The sequence below is a fragment of the Felis catus genome, chromosome B3 (genome assembly GCF_018350175.1).
Source record: "Felis catus isolate Fca126 chromosome B3, F.catus_Fca126_mat1.0, whole genome shotgun sequence".
In the NCBI taxonomy this organism is placed as follows: Eukaryota; Metazoa; Chordata; class Mammalia; order Carnivora; family Felidae; genus Felis; species Felis catus.
In genome coordinates, this window is record NC_058373.1 from 61,979,442 (window position 1) to 62,001,227 (window position 21,786).

General features: G+C 37.4%; 1 protein-coding gene across 1 annotated transcript in view; it reads left to right on the forward strand.

Moving 5' to 3' along the window:
• INO80 (INO80 complex ATPase subunit) overlaps positions 1 to 21,786 on the forward strand; it is a 137,121-nt gene that overhangs the window by 64,152 nt on the left and 51,183 nt on the right. The window contains 6 exon segments of the mRNA XM_023255482.2: positions 849 to 934; positions 4,172 to 4,339; positions 4,558 to 4,691; positions 5,983 to 6,050; positions 6,752 to 6,845; positions 7,616 to 7,787. Of these exon segments, the coding sequence (XP_023111250.2) occupies positions 849 to 934; positions 4,172 to 4,339; positions 4,558 to 4,691; positions 5,983 to 6,050; positions 6,752 to 6,845; positions 7,616 to 7,787 (722 nt within the window).

A 21,786-nucleotide genomic window follows, 5' to 3' on the forward strand; every position in this document is an offset into this window, starting at 1 on the left:
TTCAGTATTCATAGAAGAATCTGAGGAAAAGTTTTTTCTCTTATAAGTTAATTATGTGCTTTGTTCATGTTTAAAAGAGCCAAAAGAACTTACACAGGTGAGGCTGCTGTCCTATTGACTATTTAATCAAGGTAGAACAGGCAGAGTTCATAAAATACCACATTTTGGCTTACAGAATCCTCAGTTTCCATATAGATTCTGAAAAATTCATATCGGAATTATATTCTTTATGAAATGGGGGTAAGGCTTTTATCCTGTAGTAAAAACAGAGGCGTCATTTTTGTTATTTTCTATGTTAGGATTTGTTTCTACTGTTAACATTTTAAATCTTATCTATCGATACTTTTAACCTTGTTGAATAATACCTTTTAAGAGAGTTATGAGGTGTTTATTACATAGATATGAACTGAAATCTACCAAGTATAGAGAAGTCCTAAAGTAATCTCTTACACTACTACTTGATAATTTGCTGACATGCTTTGAAAAAGTTATTTTGGGGAAACACTAGGAGTCCCAGATAGCTTCCATTTGACCTATACGAGAACTCTGTTACTGATGAAATGATCCTAAAACACTCTAAAGGTGAATTCTAGTAAAAATAAAGTATTCCTTGTTGGTCTGAGTAAATGGTAGAAAAATGCATTTGCCCCAATGACTATAGGCAGACGCTGTGAAAATTCAGACCCCTAGGTTTCCCACTTAGGGAAAAGATTAAGTCTCAGTCTCCTTTCAGAGTTTCTTTAAGCTAAAAGGTGTAGGAACAGTTTAGTGAGAGATGATTGTGGTATTTCTTTTGTTTCTGTTAAATCCATATAATGTATTTGTCTGGTGGCCTCCTGGCATTTCAGATCAGCTCTCTCGCTTACACATGATCTTGAAGCCATTTATGCTGAGGAGAATCAAGAAAGATGTGGAAAATGAATTGTCTGACAAGGTAAGAAAAGAAGACTTCATTAGTTTAAGCCTTGACAGGCAACCACCTTAGAGTCCCGGACCAAAAAAAAAATTCCTTGGTAAATGTTTAGTTGAAGGTAATTAATTTGATTAAGAGAAGACCTTTACACTTGAATGGATCAAGGAATACTTAAAATGAGCCCGACAGCCAAAGCAGGTAATAACTTTTTCTTTTTTTTGTTTCATCTTTTATCGTGGTGAATTTGAAGCATTACAAAAGTAGAAAAACTAGTATAATGAACCTCTGTAACCACCATACAGCTTCAACAATGATCAGCTCATTGCCATTCCCACCTATCTAGATTATTCTGAAACAAGTCCCCCATGTCTTTTATTTCGTTTCAAATATTTTCATACGTGTGTCCAAAAAATTAGTCTTTTTAAAAAACATAACCATATATTATCACCTTTGCTAAAAAAGATAATTATTCCATTATAGTATCATATATCCAGTCATTCCTCAGATATCCCCATTTGTCTTTATGTATGTGTTTCTCTCCCTCCTTCTCCCTCCAACATCTGCTCCCTGCCTCCCACTTTCTATGGTAAAGAATTAAAGATTTTTGGAATAAGAATCCAAGCGAGGCCCACACATAGCATTTGGGTGATAGGTGTCTTAAGTAACTTTTAATCCCTCCCTATTTTTTTCCTTTATTGAACTAACTGAGTAACTTACCCTGTAGAATTTTCCACATACAGGATTTTGCTAATTGCATCATTGTGTTGTTGTCTAACATGTTCTGTGGTCTCCTGTATTTCTGCAACCTGAGAGATTTAGAAGTTTCATGTGCTTCAGGTTGTAACATTTTTTCTCATACTAAGCTAACAGTTTTGATTTACTGGGGCAGCTGGCTGGCTTATGGCTTAGTCAGTGGAGCATGCGACTCTTGATCTTGGGGTTGTGAGTTTGAGCCCCACGTTGGGTGTAGAGATTACTTAAAAAATGAAATATTAAATTAAAAAAACCTTATTTTGGTTTATATCTTTTTTTGAATCCTTACCAGACTTCTGGTGTGTGTGTGTGTGTGTGTGTGTGTGTGTGTGTGTGTGTGTGTGCGCGTTTAATCTCCTGTGAATTCTTCCCATATTCTCCTTTGTTTTCTTCTCCCAGTTTCCAGTCCATCAGAGTTTTTCCCCATCTTTTATAGATTCCACCCATTCTCATAATTCTACTCTTTATCTACAAGGCATCTTCCAAGGTTCTTGATAACATTAGGTGATTCTCTGTCATTGCCAGAAGTTTGGATTATTTTGAAATTAGTAATGCTCTTTGGAAGATTTTGTGGGGGTGTACACCTTTATTATTATTATTATTATTATTTTAAGTTTATTTACTTATTTTGAGAGAGTGCAAGCAAGGGAGAGGCAGAGAGAGGGAGAGAAAGAGAATCCTAAGCAGGCTTTTCACCGTTAGTGCAGAGCCCAGTGTGTGGCTTGAACTCACGAACCGTGAGATTATGACCTGAGCTGAAATCAAGAATCGGACGCTTAAGCAGCTGAGCCACCCAGGTGCCTGGGGATGTACACTTTTAAAGACAAATGTATCTTTGTACCATTGTTTTATTTATTTTTAATAATTCTTGATGTTTGTTTTGTGAAACTGGCTGATTTTAAATAAATAGCAGTGTTGCACAGGTATACCTTATGGAAGGAAAATACTTTTTAAAACAGTGAATCCTTTTATGTATCAGAAAAGGCCTAACAAACTTATAGCAGTGTCATAGTTTCTGTCATTTGGTGGTGAGTAGGGAGGTGATCAGAAGATGTAGTATGGTTCTTAACCACTGTGAATAGTGTTTTTCTCAAAATTTCTTAAATATCAGTATTGTTTCTAATCTGTTTTTAGATATTATATTCTTTTATTAAACTCTTAGTGCCTGCTAGCCACTGGTACATAAAGATGTAGTCTCCAGGTTCCATTCAGATTTCCAGGGGAGATGAGTACATAAATAAGTAATATTATGTCTTAAGAGGAACAGTGATTGTCTATGTGAAGTATAATGGGAACACACATAAGGAAGTAGTTCTGTTAGGGAAAGTTAGAGAAGGCATCAGAGATGACATGTGAGCTAGGTCTGAAATAATGAATTGGCATTTACTAGGAAAATATGGTGAGAAGGAGGGTGCTAGGCCACAGGAGCAATGTGAACAAAGGTAGAATAACATTCAAATATGCAGCATGTTTAGCAGACATTATTCAGAGCGTGTTGCTAAGGTATATAGGAAGACATGGTGATGAGACTGGGACAGGAGGGTTAAGAGTATGGGAGACCTTCTCTGCCTAGTGGCCGCTGGAGAATTTTTAATATTTTCATATAGGCAGTAATGTACGTTGAAGGATATCCAGCAGTTGGAATTACCTTACAAGATTCGTATGGAAAGTTTCTTAGAACCAGTAAAGACTGTAGGCAGGAAGATTAGATATGATGAGATTATGCAGTAAGACATTGGGAATGGTCAGAATGGGGGATTTGAGGTTAATTTCCTGTTGGAGTTGAGGGACTTCGGAAATGACAGAACATGAGAGAGAAAAATCAGAGCTGATTAAAGTTTCTTTTTGGGCAGCTAAGTGAATGATAATGCTGCTAATCAGTTTAATAAATTATGGTAAAGATTTTTTTTTCCTGCCCCCTCTGAGTGGTACTAGTATAGTAGGTAGTTGAAAATATGGGGCTGAAGGGGCGCCTGGGTGGCTCAGTCGGTTAAGCGTCCGATTTCGGCTCAGGTCATGACCTCGCGGTTTGTGAGTTCAAGCCCCGCGTCAGGCTCTGTGCTGACCGCTCAGAACCTGGAGCCTGTTTCAGATTCTGTGTCTCCCTCTCTCTCTGACCCTCCCCGTTCATGCTCTGTCTGTCTCTGTCCCAAAAATAAATAAACATTAAAGAAAATTTTTTTTTAAAAAAAGAAAATATGGGGCTGGAGATGTTTGGAAATATGTTTTTGCAAGTCACTGCAGTGGTCAGAGTTGGTGCTATTTGGAAATGGAAGAGATTGCCCAGGGACAACATGTAGAGTGAGTGACAGGGAAAAGCGTCAAAGAAAGAATACTTTTCTGGATAATTAGCCACATGACAGGCTCATAGAGAGATACTGAGTTTATAGAGGTATGTATATTATCTTTTCAGCCATAATCTGGCTTGTATGTGTTTTCAACTTTATGCTGATACTGAATTTTCTTATAGTTTTTCAATATATATATGTTCTTATTGATTTTCAGATTGAGATTCTAATGTATTGCCAACTAACCAGCCGACAGAAGCTGCTATATCAGGCACTCAAGAACAAAATTTCTATTGAAGACTTATTGCAGTCTTCTATGGGCTCTACCCAGCAAGCACAGACCACCACCAGCAGCCTCATGAATCTGGTCATGCAGTTTAGGAAGGTAAGATTTTAGGTCAGCTGCCTTGGAGTTGTCTTCATTAACTCATTTCAAGAAAAACGCTCTAACTTTGATGCTAAATAAACAAAGCCTGTTAAAAAGAGATGAAATGAGAAAGCATATATTCATAAAGGTAAACATTCAGGCTTTGGGATTCCCCATGATTCCTAGAGTGATGTGTGTACATGACAGTGGTGTCTTATCACTTCCCTTCCTCTTAGGTGTGTAATCACCCAGAGTTATTTGAACGACAAGAAACTTGGTCTCCATTTCATATTTCCCTAAAGCCATACCAGATTTCAAAGTTTATCTACCGTCACGGACAGATCAGGGTTTTCAACCATTCACGAGACAGGTGAGCAAAAATACTAATATTAAGGGTGCTTAAGGGTGTTTTTGTAAGTTGGGGTTTTGTGGCTTAGTGCTTTTGGGGTTTTACTGGAGAGTGTTTGAGTTCCCTAACAATGAGGTATTTAAGCAAAGGGTGGACAGCTATTTATTGATGGATACTATGATAGTAATCTGTACAATATCAAGGGTTTAACTGGTTGACCTAATGTCTCTAGACACTTCCAGATGCCTTTCTGAATGTGGAACGTGTGTGTGTGTGTGTGTGTGTGTGTGTGTGTGTGTGTGTGTGTGTGTTTGTGTGTGTGTGTGAGTGTGAGTGAATATGTACTTGAACCAAGAGAGGTCACCAAAGTTCTCTGCCTCAGTACTGAGATTATTTTGTGTGTTTTATTTTACACTTGGTGTGGGAGAACTGATTGGATTTCAGATTAATTTACCTTCCTCCCGGAATCAGCAATGACAAATTTGGTAAAGGTGAAGTGGTTGTTAATATAATATGCCAGTTCTATTCAGAAATACTTGCATGGGTCAGTTCTACACCTGTGAGTGAGAGTAGCTTAGCTTCTGGATTTTTTAACAAGCTCCCAATGGATGCTTAAGCACATCCATGCTTAAGCATGGTTTTAGAAAGTTCATTCTGTAGAAGAACAATATAAGCAGCATTATCAAAATAATTATCAACAATATTTAGTCTAATGAAACTGAAGTTGAGGCACATTTCTTGGGTTTAATTTTTTTTTTAATGTTTGTTTATTTTTGAGAGAGTGTGAGTGAGGAGGGTCAGAAGGGAGGGAGACAGAGGATCTGAAATGGGCTCTACGCTGACAGCAGCGATTCCAATGCAGGGCTCGAACTCACAAACTCACAAACCACAAGGTCATGACCTGGGGCGAAGTTGGACACTTAACTGACTGAATCACCCAGGCACCCCATCTTGGGTTTAGAATTCTTTGTGTTAACTCCAGGCTTTTTATTCAACTAGATAGGTGGGGAGAAACGGGAAACATACCAGAGCTGTAGCACTGTTTTGTGTAGTATGTGGTAACTTACAGCTTTGAATTGTGATTCCCTGAAATAAAATGAGACGACTTTGAACTTGTATTACCTTTTTATATGAATATTAATTACTTAGTACTTTCTGACATTTATGCCATGATTTCTGTCTGGTAATATGGCAACAAACCTCTTAAAAGTAGAAGCAGTTTCAAATCTAAAAGATTCTCTTTAGTTTTGAACCTCTAGTTAACTTCCCAGTATTTATATTGAGTTTGGATTCATTTTATTTTACTTCACAGGTGGTTAAGGGTTCTTCTTTCTCCATTTGCACCAGACTATATCCAACAGTCTCTCTTTCACAGAAAAGGTGGGTATTTTAATATTTGGGCAGGAAAATATACCAGGGATTTACCAGAATGGCTCTTTGATTTGCTGAGTGACTGATTTGCAACTAGTAATGGTTTTGCCTACTTGCTGGGTCTGTATTTATGAAGTCTTGATAAACTTTAAGTAAATTAGTTGTCTTCATCTGTAGATGCTATGATTTGTGGCTATAACAGGAAACAATAAATAAAAAATTATTACATTGACCTTCCACCTTTATTTTTTACCTGCCTCTTAAAGATCTTCTTAAACCCTTGAAACTTGACAGAGACAATGCAGGACTATCATTAATGTGACTTAGTTCCTTCCTGCTTAGTCTAAGGGAAAGGAGCACCTCAGCTTTGAGCATTATCTAGAGTATTAAGGCAAAGGTTCAGAATCTTCAGCTCTGTACTTATCTTTCTCCTGCCATGATAAAAAGAGAAAAGCAATTAGACAAGCTACCAAAAAGCCGAAAGGTAGCCAGTGAGCCAGCTCCATTCTGCCCCATTGTATACCATATCTCATAGGTCTGCCTCTCCCACTTGTGATTGTAATACAAAAATATGATGCTGTAACTTACATCGTAGTGGCTGAGACAAAACCTTTGGATATCTTTTCGTTCTTAAATAAAAACTCAGCAGTTCAGTAGGCTTTAGTTGACTTGCTCGCTATTGGGTTTAACTTTGTCCTTTGACATTCCAGGTGTTAATGAAGAAAGCTGTTTCTCCTTCCTTCGCTTTATTGATGTATCGCCAGCAGAAATGGCAAACCTTATGCTTCAGGGACTTTTGGCCAGGTGAGAAGTTTGCTTAATTTGATGACAGAGCAGTTGGGGATAAATAGGGAGAGAGGTTAGACTGTGAAATTAAACATTTAATATTATATCATCTTAACGAGCCTTTTTTTTTTCTTGTTAAGGGTAAAAATTGTTATAAGGGAGTTCTAATTTTCTTTGGTCATTTAATAATTGCATGATACTTCATAATATACCTTATATAAAAATTATTTAGGCTTCCCCCTCCCCCAAATGCTACCAGAAGGTCTTTAAGTCGTCTTAATTTCTAGTTAGTTTAGTATGTTGTATTTGCTTCTACAGGGCAAATAATGGCCACTGAGTCCTTTAGTTAGTAGTGATTGCAGCATAGCCTACCTTAAGTCTTCTGGGAAATTTAGTTCTATGTTTTTTTTCTCTGGAATAATGGCTTTCACTTAATGTTATTATTTTGTATTTACATAATAAATAGTGACCTTGTTAGAAAAGGCTATTTCCCTGATATGAGGATGTTTTTATAATAGAATTTTTGTGATAAAGTTAAATATTCTTTAAACGAGGAGCTTTACGGAGGATTTTAGTTTTCATAGTAGCAAACCAAGTCATGCCAAAGATAGAATTTATGGAAGAAAAGTACGAAACAGCTTTATCTGAAAGAAGGAAAGAACTGTTTGTAAATGTTCAAGATTTACAAAAGAGACATGTGAATGAAAGACAAGGTTCCTCGCTGCTATGAACTACCCTCAAACCTCCATGGAGCACTGAATAAGCATGTCTGCTGTGGTTTGTTTCAGATGGTTAGCTCTTTTCCTGTCTCTGAAAGCCTCCTACAGGCTCCATCAGCTGCGCTCCTGGGGAGAGCCAGAAGGGGAAAGCCAGCAGAGATATCTGAGAAACAAGGATTTCCTTCTTGGGGTTAATTTTCCACTCTCCTTTCCCAACCTTTGCAGCTGCCCTTTGTTAAAGGTAAGCAATTATTTCACCATCACGTGTCCATGTTAGTACTCCCCTTTCCTTTGCATCACTAAAAGTAATAATAAAGTAAGTGAGGGCCTGATGAACCCAAAATTTCCAGAGGAAGCAGTGTACTGAGTTATAATTTAATGTATTGATGGTGTGTGTGTGTGTCTGTGTGTGTGTGTGTGTGTGTGTGTGTGTGTGTGTGTGTGTGTGTATCATGTGTCTATGCGTATGCGTATATTTAATGTGTATTTTGTATATAATTTTATTATAAAGCGCACAAATATTAAATATACAACTCTTTGAATTTATTCAAGTGTATACACTTGTGTAACTACTAAATTATACCTAGATTAAGGTATAGAACATTTCCAGCACCCAGTTACTTGTGTAACTACTAAATTATACCTAGATTAAGGTATAGAACATTTCTATACTAAAAGTAATAATAAAGTAAGTGAGGGCCTGATGAACCCAAAATTTCCAGAGGAAGCAGTGTACTGAGTTATAATTTAATGTATTGATGGTGTGTGTGTGTGTCTGTGTGTGTGTGTGTGTGTGTATCATGTGTCTATGCGTATGCGTATATTTAATGTGTATTTTGTATATAATTTTATTATAAAGCGCACAAATATTAAATATACAACTCTTTAAATTTATTCAAGTGTATACACTTGTGTAACTACTAAATTATACCTAGATTAAGGTATAGAACATTTCCAGCACCCAGTTACTTGTGTAACTACTAAATTATACCTAGATTAAGGTATAGAACATTTCCAACACTTCCAGACATGGGAAGAAGTCTGCCTCAGACATCTTCCCATTTGATACCTCTAGTTCAGAACAAACCAACTATTCTTTCATCATAGGTTTTTTTTACCTGTGTTCTTGACCTTAATGTAAATGGAATTACCCAGTATGTGCACTTTTATGTCTAGCTGCTTTCCCTTAATATTGTGTGATTCATCCATGTTGTATTATAGCATTTCTTTTTAATACCATAAAGCATTCTATTGTCTGAATAGACCACAATTTATTAACCTGTACTACTGTTGGTGGATATTTAGGTTGCTTCCATTTTGGGGCTATTGTAAATAAAAGTGCAATGCATATTCTTGTACATGTCTTTTGATAAATGTAAGCACTCTTTTTTTTGGGGTTTATATCCAGGAATGAGATTGCTATATCATCAGGTATATGTAGGTTTAGATTTAGTAGCCACTGCCAATCAGCAAAATGGTTTTAGAAATTTTTCAAAATGGTTTTAGGAATTTATACTCCCACAAGCAATGTGAGAAGTGTGCTACTGTTTATCATCCTTGCCTGTACCTGATATTGTCAGTCCATTTTGTTCAATTTGCATTGTGATCTTGTGATTTTAAGTTCTATTTCCATGAAAAATAATGATGTTGAATACCTTTTCATATAATTGTTTTGGCCATTGTAGAATAGGTAAGGGAGAAAGTGACAGAACATAAGGGTATACATGTAGGTCCATATCATAAGGGACACCATCAGTTACTGCAAGGATTTGGATTTTATTTTGAATGAAATGGGTAACACTGGAGAATTTTGAGAAGAGATTTATATATTTATATGTTACAGTCCTTCAACAGAATTAAAAGTTTAGAAGGCATGGCATTATCCTTGTGTCCTCTAGAAAATTTAATGGGTCATTAGTCTTATAGTTAATTGCTTTTGAATGCCCGATATTCTTTGGTTGAATATGGTATTTGCCCCCTGTACACTGAAGAACCCATATGATCTCTGTTTCCGCAATTGGTTTCTCAAGCATTGCTCCATGTGCTTTTTTGGACTCTGGAGATAAGACTGGTAATGTAAAACAGACAGTAGAATTAGATTCCGGTCCTACTGGAATAATGTAGTCAGTGGTGGCAGGGTGACTTCTATTAGTGAGATACTGTCTGATAGAGTTGCTTAACTTCCTATTGACTGATTTCACCTACGTTTGGTAGTTTTTTATTACTCTAGTTATAAATAGTTGCTAGTTTTATTTTTGGTACAGAAAGCACCATTTTCTTAAGAGTTTATTATGTATTCTTACGTAGATACTTGCATCTTACTTAACACTCACATATGCCTTCCCATATGTGTATTCAAACACACCGTAGTGTGTTCAGTGCATGTGTTCATTGAGGTCCTTGTATCAGTTAATTTCCTGAGGGGCACCTAGGTCAGTTAAGCATTGAACTCTTGATTTTTGTTCAGGTCATGATCTCACGGTTTGTGAGTTCAAGCTCTGTGTCAGGCTCTGTGCTAAGAGTGTGGAGCCTGCCCACGTGCTTTCTCTCTCAAAATAAATAAACTTAAAAACAAAATGTATATTCTGAGAAATTCAGATGTGGGCAGTATGCCTTATGGGAAATTGGTAGTGAAATCTTTAAGTTTATCTAATTGAAGTTAGATTTGCTTTCATTTCCTCTTTAATTTCATGTTGTAAATGGATACTTGCTGCCATAGTGGCTTACTATGTATACTAACTTGCTGAACCCCAGTAGGTTGCAGGTAGCTGAAAGCTAATTCTTTATGTGTAGAAACACCGTTCTGCTTTTGGTCTCATCATCCTTATCTCCAACACGTATATATTGATATATCAACCAGACAGTCTGTTTTGCCAGAGTTTGTTGATCTATTCTAAGAAATTGCTGCTTTCAACTAAGCAGAATTATCTTTACGTGGTATCTAGCCTTAAAGGTTAACATAACTTCTGAATTAAGAATTATTTTGTTGAGACTCCATATGTAACAATTAATAAAAATATAATAAAGCTCATTATATCTGTGGCCTTTGAAGTGTGACCACAACTCAGTATTTTTTCTTAATATTTTATATCACCACCTGATAAGCATATAGATATACAAAATATTACATACACATACATACTCTTTGTAACGGTATTCACAAAACAATACTTAGCCTTCATGTACAATGTACTGATTTTTTTCTTTTTTTTTTTTTTAACGTTAGTTAAACCTACTAAAAAATGACATCATGACTCTCACTGCTCACAGTTTGAAAACTACAGCATTACACGGCTCCATAATATTAGAATAGCCAGAGGACTAAGTAAAGAGAGTCACCATGTAGAAGATTCTGGATCATTCTTTTTAATAGTAAGAAAAGAAAGAAACTAACATTTGGAGCTTATGAAGAGTCTCACTTTCTGAATATGGAAGAGAAGACCAGATGTTGCTCAGAAAGTAGTATGCACATTTCACTCTGTAGTTACCCTGACCTGTAGTTAGCAGTCAAGGTCCATCTCTTGGTATATTCTGGTATGTACCTGTTATATCCCTGGTATTCAAAGATTATATAAATAAAGATAAGTAATTTTTTTAAAGTTTTTAAAATTAAAAATTTTTTAGTGTTTATTTTTGAGAGAGAGAGAGGGAGACAGGATCCCAGGCAGGCTCCACACTGTTAGCACAGAGCCCATTGTGGGGCTCGATCCCACGAACCTTGAGATCATGACCTGAGCTGAAATCAATAGTCAGATGCTTAACTGACTGAGCCACCTAAGCGCCCCAAAGATAAGTAATTTTGAACGAACCCAGCTGATTCAAACTTGAACAAAGTAGTTCATTATGGGAACTATCCCCCAAGAATGACTTTGTTAGAATGTGTCTATTACTACTACTTTCCTGTTTCTCACACTGGCTTCTGTGAACAGATTTTTTTTTATTCAAGAAGCATTTATCTAGAGAACATTGGTTTTGTCTGTTTTGCAAAGCCGAGTAGAGAAAGAAATTTAGGACGCCTAATCTTCTATTTTTATTTAATTATTTTATGTTTTTTTTTTTTTTTTTAACGTTTATTTATTTGTGAGACAGCGTGAACAGGGGAGGGGCAGAGAGAGAGGGAGACACAGAATCTGAAGCAGGCTCCAGGCTCTGAGCTGTCAGCACAGAGCCCGACGCGGGGCTCGAACTCACGGACCGTGAGATCATGACCTGAGCTGAAGTTGGATGCTTAACTGACCGAGCCACCCAGGCGCCCCAATTTTATGTTTATTTTTGAGAGAGAGAGACCGAAAGAGAGAGAGCGTGAGTTGGGGAGGGGCAGAGAGAAAGGGAGACACAGAATCTGAAGCAGGCTCCAGGCTCTGAGCTGTCAGTGCAGAGTGCACCACGGAGATCAGACTCATGATTTTTGAGATCATGACCCCAGCTGAAGTCAGATGCTCAACCTGCTGAGCCTCCCAGGACCCTGGATGCCTAATCCTTTAGAACAGATGTCCAAAATTCATAAGTTAAGAATATAAAAGTTAAAACTTAAGATGCATAATATTTTAGCATACATACACACACCTACATACACTTTGAGGGGCACATGGATGGCTTAGTTAAGCGTCTGACTCTTGATTTTTAGCTCAGGTCATGATGTCACGGTTCGTGGGATTGAGTCCTGCGTTTGGCTCTGCAGTGACACCATGGCACCTGCTTAGGATTCCCCCCTCCCCCCCATCTCTGCCTCTCCCTCGCTCATGCACATGCTGTCTCTCCTGCAAAATAAATAAACTTTAGGGAAAAAAAATACTTTGAAATTTCATAGTCTACTCTGATCCTGGCAGTTTTCCATTAAAAAAAAAAAAAAAGATTGACAAAAATGAGTCTCTTTTCAAAAGATAACTCATCAAATATTGGATAACAGCATTGAGGTTTAAATGTAATGATTATTGTGCTGATGTTTGAATTTATCAATTGATTTTTAAATACAAGGTCTTGGGCTCTTTTGTGTGGGATAAATACATCATGTGTGCTTTGTGCCTTTCATTCATGATATGACTTGTTTGCTGTTCTTGAGGTTTAAAAAAATACTTCTGGGGGCGCCTGGGTGGCTCAGTCGGTTGAGCGTCCGACTTCAGCTCAGGTCACGACCTCGTGGTCCACGAGTTCGAGCCCCACGTCGGGCTCTGGGCTGATGGCTCAGAGCCTGGAGCCTGCTTCCGATTCTGTGTCTCCCTCTCTCTCTGAACCTCCCCTGTTCATGCTGTGTCTCTCTCTGTCTCAAAAATAAATAAACGTTAAAAAAAAAAAAATTCAAAAAAATACTTCTGGCACGATGGATATAATTTACAAATCTTGTGGAAGATGACTTTATTTAAATAGGGATCTTACTGTGGAATCTCAGAATTTTTTATTTTCACAGAAAATAGACTTATAACTGTGTTTATTATTTTTGGTAAATGTCTTAATAGTATAATGGGAGAGGTATTTGCTATAATTCAGATGGTGAATTACAAACTTAGGACGGGCAAGAAAATTTTGAAAGATTAGAAAAAGACTGACATAAATGTGGAGTCCATCTTTAAAAGTCAGAGTGGGAGGAAGAAAATTTGGGAGTGACACGCAGTACCCTAACAAAGTTATTAGGGAAGTTAAATTTTTTTTCTAACAAAATTAGTGACTCTTGAACTCAACAATTCTAAGAAAAGCTAACTTGATTCTGAAAAGAGCATTTGCTTTGCTTTAGTAGATAACAAGCCAAATGGATTAGAGAGACAGAAGTAATAGGTGTTGTATGTATGTTAAACTTTTTATGTCTTCTTTTTTGTTGCCTTGGCTGTCCTTCTAGAGATATTAACATGCATATGGGGAAGTGCATAAATCTTAAGTGTACATACAGCTGGATTACTTCACAAAATACTATTGGAACTCTACTCCAGAAGTCCCTTGTGCCTACTTCCTTCCATTCACTCTTCCTCTCCACTGCCTTGACCTCCCCACAAGAGTCACTGTAGGGAAATATTTGGTTGTTATAACTCCTTTTGTGAATATTACTGTATGCAACTTTTAGTGAAAATTCATATGTATTTTGTGGGATATATATCTAGTAGTCAAATTGCTAAATCATGGAGTATGCATATGGTCATCTTTAATAGATAATGTCGAACAATTTTCTAAAACAATTGCACCAATGTTTTCGTTCTCATTAACATTATATGAGAGTTTCTAGTTGCTCCACATCCTTGCCAAAATGTATTAGTTATTGTTTGTTCATTCTAGCCCTTCTTTGTGGTGGTATCTCATTGTGGCTTTAAATTACATTTTTCTTATGAATAATGATGTTGAATATTTTTTCTACTGCTTATTGGCCATTTGGATAACCTCGTTTATGAAATTCTTATTCAAGACATTGCTTATTTTTCTATTAGGGTATCTGTATTTTCTTAGTGACTTGTAGTTCTTTATGTATTGCAGATTTCTTCTCCCCTGCAGCTAACTTTTGCAAACTCAACAGTGTCTTTTGTTAAATAGTTAGCATTTTTGTGTCTTGTTGAAGAAATCTTTGCCTATACAAAGGTCATGAAGATAATCCTGTATGTTTTTCTTCAAAAGTTTTTTTGATGTACCTTTCACATTCAAATCTACAAGGAATTTTGGTAGTTTTTTAATCTGGTAAAGGTTATCTTTTTTTTTTTTTTTTTTACATATAGATATCCATATTCATTTGACCCAACTCTGTTTTTTGAAAAGACCATCCTTACTGCACTCAGCATCGTTTTTGCCAAATCAGTGGCTGTATCTATATGGGTCATTGTTCCATTAGTCCATTTGTCTATCATTGAACCAGTACCACTCTTTTTTTTTTTTTTTTTTTTTTTTTTTTTTTTATTTACTTTTGAGAGAAACAGAGACAGCTTGAGTAGGGGAGGGGCAGAAAGAGAAAGAGAGAGAAAGAATCCCAAGCAGGCTCCATGCTGTCAGCACAGAGTCTGATGCGGGACTCGAACTCACAAAACCATGAGATCATGACCTGAGCCAAAATCAAGAGTCAGACGCTTAATGGACTGAACCACCCAGGTTCCCCAAACCAGTACCACTCTTTCTTAACCTATAGCTTCATAATAAGTCTTAATAACTGGTAGCACAGATCCTCTAGCTTCATTTTTCTTCAGTATTGGCTTTGGCTGATCTTGGCTCTTTGCATTTTTATGTAAATGTTATCTTTTTATTATTATTTGTTTACATTGTATGTAAATTTTAGAATCAGCGCATAAACCTTATTTTTTTGTTTAATGTTTATTTTGAGAGAGAGAGAGAGAGAGAGAGAACATGAGCAGGGGAGGGGCAGAGTGAGAGGGACAGAGAGAATTCCAAGCAGGCTTTGTGCTGTCAGCTCAAGACCGTCGCGACCACAAGATCACAGCCTGAGCTGAAATCAAGTCGGTTGCTCAACCGACTGAGCCACCCAGGTGCCCCTAGAATCAGCTCATAAATCTTATTTTAAACTCTTTAGCGTTGTAGATACACAGGCCACTGTTCTCCAAATGTTTTTTGATTATGTCCCCCTGTTAATTAAACAGACTTAACGCATTTTGCCAATACCTATATATTATTTAAAATGTTATACATGTACTAACATGTTACTGTTATTTTCATTGTGAATTTTACATTTGAAGTTTTTTTGGAGACTATTTGGACAGTAAAAGAAGCCTAATTGAGTAAGGAATGGTGATGGAGGGGAAGACCCAGTATTTCCTTGAGGAAATACTCCCTTTTCTTCACAAACCCTTCTCTCTTTCTTTTCATGCTATTTTTAATTGTAGGATACCACAAGCCAATTGGATTGAGTGAAAAGTGTGCATTGATTTGTGTCAGAAGAACTTACTGATTGAATGAATCTCTAGTGGTAGAATGTGATCTTGGCTTAATGGTTAATGCTCCTTTTTTCTGCTGATTCAGGCTACCTTCAGAGTAGCCTCCTCTCAGTGTTAGTCTACACCCGCAGAGATCGCATGTAATCAGTGTTGTTTACCACCCTGTTAGCAATATCTGCTGTGAGCAAGGTGTGTTAACAGGTTAAAACCTGTTTTCGGGTTTGAAAAATTATTCAGGTATGTAGTAAAAACACACACAAACTTAAGGACTTTAAAAACACAAATGAGGGGCGCCTGGGTGGCTCAGTCGGTTGAGCGTCCAACCTCAGCTCAGGTCACTATCTCGCGGTTTGTGAGTTCGAGCCCTGAGTCAGGCTCTGGGCTGATGGCTCAGAGCCTGGAGCCTGCGTCTGATTCTGTGTCTCCCTCTCTCTCTGCCCCTCCCCCATTCATGCTCTGTCTCTCTCTGTCTCAAAAATAAATAAACATTAAAAAAATAATAAAAACAAAACAAATGATTCACTTTAAGAGTGGAAAGAAGACAATTAACTGCCAAATTGATGGCAGATGATTAGTGGTAAAGTTTAGAATGGGAAATCACCTTAGATTGAAATGGACAAAAAGTCGTTATAGAAATTGTATCGTTTTAATTGGATTTTGAGTGATAGGGATCTGGGTGGGAGGAAGAATATTACAAGTTAAAGACTGGAACTAAAATAAAAGACAGTAGTGAGAGAAAGGGCCAGAAAGGTAAGTTGTAGGAATCTTTGAATGCCGGTCTATTGGGTTTAGATGTTAACCTAGGAGACTCAGCCTTTTCTTGGCTTACTTTCTTGATGCTACAGTTATAGCCTAGGGGAAATTAACTTTTGGTGGCTACTATCAAGCGATGGGAGGTAGTACTCTGATAGCCAGTTTCATGAAGGCCACTTAATCACTCAGATCACTAAGCACACCAGTGAGGGATCTCTGTCATTGGTATTTGATGAAAATTAATCTCAGAGTGTGGTGTCAAGAAATATTGGACACAGGAGTCCATGTTAAGGAGAATGTTGAACAAAAGTTTTGAGTATCAAGTACTAAGGACTCAACAGAAATGGTTGTAACTAAAAGATTATGAAGCAGGGGTCAAGGGATTCTGATTTATTTCAATATGGAGGAGCATTGTCAGTGAAGGAATCATTTCCAAAACCCAGAGTTCAAGAGAAGATCCAGAGAGAATGATAAATTCTATATTAAATGTAAAGCAAACACACAAGAGTAAGATTAGTAAGTCTTTGTTGTTATGAGTGCAGATCGAACGCAGAAGCCCGTAGGGATTTACAGGGAGAAAGATGCTGGTTAGGAATTGTGAAAAGTAGGTAATGAAGTGTGACAGTCAAAAAGAAGAATAGGAGGGTATTTCAGGAAGGACACTTGGGTTTAAGGCAGAGTTGCATTGTAGGAGAGAGGAGACTCAGATTTGAAGACTAAAATAGAAAAAGGCAGCAAAGAGGGAGATTGAACATACAAGAGAGACAATTGATGGGGATGCAAAGTAGTTAAGTATCCTTTTTATATGGCAGAAAACTCCAGTGAATACTGTTAGGAGCTCTGTAGTTAATAGGAAGGTACTCTCTACCACAAAGAATATTTTACTCTGAAACTAAGCTTAACATGAAAAAAGAAAGTGTTGTTAAGCAGCAGTTCTATCCTTTTATTTTTCATCATTCCTTTTCCTTGCCCAAGTGAGAATGCAATTTAGCTGTTTGGACATTTTATATAGTAGTCCCTCTTGTGTTTGGGGCCTTGCACTTACAAAATTAAATGAATGTTTCCTGAATGACTTAGTATTGGTGTGTTGCGTTTGTGTTGGTTTTTCCTTTGGAACTTGGTGTGTATTCTCATCTAAGGGAATGTCCTCCAGCCTGAAATTAAGTATGATCTTAACTTCAGAACTTAAAATAGAATTTTGTGAAGAGTTATAACATTTCCTTGGAGGTTGAGAAATATAGTAGGATTGGTAACTTGTTTGATCATCCATTGATTTTATCAGTGGATACATTGTACATCAGTTATTTTCACCCTGCAGTTGTTTTTGATCAGGAGCTTGGGAGCAACTTGGGTTGGTGGTTCTGGCTCAGAAAATCTTAGAAAGTTAAAGTCAAGATGTCAGCTAAGGTTACAGTTATTTGAAAGATTGACTATAGCCATAGGAGCTACTTCCAAGGTAGCTCACTTACATGCCTAGCAAGTTGGTGTTGGCTGTTGGCTCAAGGCCTCAGTTCCTTTCTGCGTCGACTTTTACATGGGGCTGCTTGAGTATCCACATCCCAGGTAAGTGATTTCAGAGAGAGAAAGTGCAAGAAGGAGCCACACTGCCTTTTATGACCTAGTTTTGGGAGTTCTGCAAGGAGAGTAAAGTAGGCTTTACCTTTTGAAGAGAAAGATACCAAAGAATTTGTGGACATATCTTAAAATGACCAGAGCCTCTTACTGCTGGGCTGATGCCTTTATATTACTTTTTTCATGATAAAGTTTGTTTTGGTATTCCCAGTTCTGAGATTTTGGCCTGGGCTATTGATGGGTTCAGACTGTGATGTGACATCACGAAAGTTCTTAAATTGTGTTGCTAAGGGTGTTGGTATCGGGCACCTGGGTGGCTCAGTTTTTTAAACGTCCGACTTTGGCTCAGGTCGTGATCTCGCAGTTTGTGAGTTCAAGCCCCGCATTGGGCTCTGTGCTAATGGCTCAGAGCCTGGAGCCTGCTTCAGATTCTGTGTCTCCCTCTCTCTCTGCCCCTTACCCACTCATGGTCTGTCTCTCTCTCTCTCTCTCTCTCTCTCAGTAATAAATAAATGTTAAGAAAATTAAAAAAAAAAATGTTGGTATCTCTCCCTGCTCTCTGTATCACTCATCTTGTCTACAGTTTTATTAGCCACAACAAATGTCAGCTGGGGAAGATACTAAATACATGATGGTATCTGGCTTTCATTTTCAGCAGGAATTCATTGCTCAAATGCCCTAAGTCCTTGTAAGCAAATTTTTTTTTATTGCAAGCTCTGTGTATTCTGTATCTTGCATTTTCATATGATTTGCCAAGTTAGTTCTGATTATGGAACTTTGATTATTTGTAAACATAATGGAAAGATGATATTTTCCCAACTCTTTGTTTTGCCTTCGTTTATGGTACTAGAAAATGGAATAAATAGCTTTGTTTCACTATGCAAAGTAAACACAAATTATGTTTTAAAATTTTGATGGAAGTGGGGTGCCTGGCTGGCTCAGTCAGTGAAGTATGTGATCTTGATCTCGGGGTTTTGAGTTCATGCTGCACATTGAGTGTGGAGATTACTTAAATAAAATATTTAAAAACAACAACAGTAAAGTTTTGATAGGAAACATGCAACTTGAATCCAGATTCCATGTTCAAGATCAATTTTAAAGGTGAATTTTGGGGTGATTCATTTTTTTTTTCTTATGTAATCTTTATGCCCACTGTGGGGATCAAACTCATGACCCTGAGATCAAGGGTTGTATGCTGTACCAACTGAGCCAGCCAGGCACCCTTGGGGTTATTCTTAAGTGGACAGACGTGAAAGAGAAGAGGAGGGAAAATGGTAAAATTGGAAACACGTGTCAGAATTCTTTTTCTTGTGCTCTTCAAATAATTTTAAATAAAATTCCTTTGGAGCTACCAAATTAGCTTTGAATTAATTTTCCAGCATTCAGCTTTGTCCTCTTAATGCAGAATATTCTTCATTCTCTTTGGTGCCTTCATTTGTTTTATAAAGAGTAGTAATTATTGTTCCAGCAGCCTGTCCTCTGAATATAGCTTCTTGTCATCAGATCCAGGTAAAGGCTTTGTTCTTATTCCTCTAAGGAGATAGAGAATGAGTGTTGACTTAGCTACATGTTGTCATCTTGTTCCTGGTAAGCTACATCAGATCCCATACTACTTAGTCATTTAGCAGTCTAACCCAGTCCTTGCCTCTTTCTTTTCCATCATGGATGTGAATGAATCTACATGGTGAGAAGCTCCCCCCCCCCCCCCCCCCGTATGCCTGTAAAACCCTTGTTCTCACTCTGCAGTGAATGTTAAGTTTGAATTCTGTGTTGCAGAGTTCAAGGAAGTACCGTTCTCATAATACTGGCTTTGGGATAATATATAAACATGAAGAAACTAAGAACTAGGCTAAGCACACAGATCAGATGACACTTAGGGGTGTTATAAACAAAGTTTAGGGCCTTTTAAACTCTAACTTGATGCGAATGCTTGTCTGGTATTTCTTTCTCTTGTGATGCTTGTGCAGCAAAAGTCAGCATGGTTCTCTGTGTTCCACTTGATTTTTTTTTATGCACCGTCCTGCTTTACTGGTGAGAATTTTAAGAAGGAATAGTAAGTAATTAGTTCATATTTTTCATAAATTCGTTCTCACACACCTCCCTCCTGTGGGCTCTGGCCAGATCTCTTTTCTTGTACAGTTTTGTAGGGTTTAAAGAGTACAAGTCTCACACATATGAGTCTTTTTCTCTTTTTAATATTGTTTTGCTTAGAAGAATAAGGACATGGCACTTAGTCATCTTTTGTGGGGGGGGGGGGCAAAATGGATTTTATGCTGTATCCAGTTAAAAGTGATGACTGGCAGAAGTAGAGTACAAGGTATCCCCCGCTTTTCAAAAGCTCAAGCTTATGCCACTTCACTTTTAAGAAAGACCTGCATTCATACCTGTTTCACTTACTAAAAGAAATCGGAAAAGGATTGTTGCTTTTACAAAAAAAGGGCAAAAAGCGGAAATAGCGTTCAGCATTTATTTCACATTACAGAGGTGGTATGCACAGGAGCAGAGTGTGTCACTGCCAGTCTCCTTTCCCGGGAATGATACTCAGCATCAAACCTCCATAGCTCTGAACTGTGTCTGTGAGCATCTGTGCTTTATCTCAATTTATTTTGTGCATCTGTTAGCAAGATGTGTTCTAAGGTATCAGAAAAGCTTAATTAAGAGAGGTTATTTTTTGGGCCTGGGAATGCTCAAAAATTTTTCCATAGAGAGTAATGGTAATTGCTTCTTGACTTTATGCCATTTCAGTTTATGAAAGGTTTCACAGGAAGTCTCTTTCGGGTGGCAGGGGAAAACCTGCACCAGTCTTGATTCCATCTCCTATATCAGTTTCAGTGAAACTGTTGTCATGGTAATGGTCTACATAGGCATCATGTGTATTGGAAGCTTTACATACTCCACAGCTCTGTGAACTAGCTCATCAAGCTTAAAGGGCATTTCAGATTTTGCAATTCAAAGTACGTAAAAAAAATAAAATATGCGAGAGGATCTAAACATAAAGAATTGTTTTTGAAAAGAGTGGTGTTTAAGTTTTAAACACTGTTCTCTATTAAATGCTTGGAGAGCTTTGGCTGCCTATTAAAGAAGAATCCCCCAAACAGGACATTTTCAAAAACTCATCTGCTAAATGTTAATTTGCAGCTACAGTATTTATATCTGTCATTATTTCTTGTATCCTGAAAGCTGCCAGTGCCTCTTGTGGAAAGCCCTGGGAAGCTGTTATATTCACCCTTTTTCTGTACTTTATTTTCTCCCGTTTTGTTTGGTCACTTAAAATATCTGAAAATAGAATCCATGTAGTCTAGCAGTTGATCTATAAACACTACACCCTTTCATTTAAAGTGAGACCTTTTCTCACAGACTCTTAATTATAGAGAACAAACTGATGGTTACCAGCAGGGAGGGCGGCTGGGGGAGGGATGATGGAGATTAAGGAGTTCACGTGTCATAATGAGCTTCCAGTGATTTATGGAATTGTTGAATCACTGTATTGTATCTCTGAATCTAATATAACACTGTATGTTAACTAACTGGAATTAAAATAAAAACTTAAAAAGCAAAGAATAAAGTGAGACCTTTTCCTCTGTATGTTTGATGTATTCTTCAAAAACAAAAGCAGAAAATTAAGTTCTGAGTCATGAGGAGCTAATGTTAACATAAATCTTCCTTTTAACTTTAAACAAGAGGTGGAGAATAAAGTATGGCCCCTTGTTAAATGGGTAAGTCTGTATCTGAGGGAAAAGCATCTTTATGTTTTGTGTGCTACACGGTGGCAAGAAGCGTACAGCTGTGGGGTCTTTCTGCCCTACTTATTTCCACTTGAGACTTTTTCACGGTACCAAAAGACTCTACAAAAGCCTGACTTCTCTGCTATGTGCATACTGTGGTTCTGATAGCAAGACACACACAGCTACCAGTGCCTACAGGTTAATGAAGACACTCAAGAGCATGAGGAAGAGACAACAGAACAGCAAAACCTGTGACCACATCATAACCAAATCATGTCTCCCATAGTGTGACATTGTTTCTTTTTATTTGTTTTTGGCCAAAACAGACTAA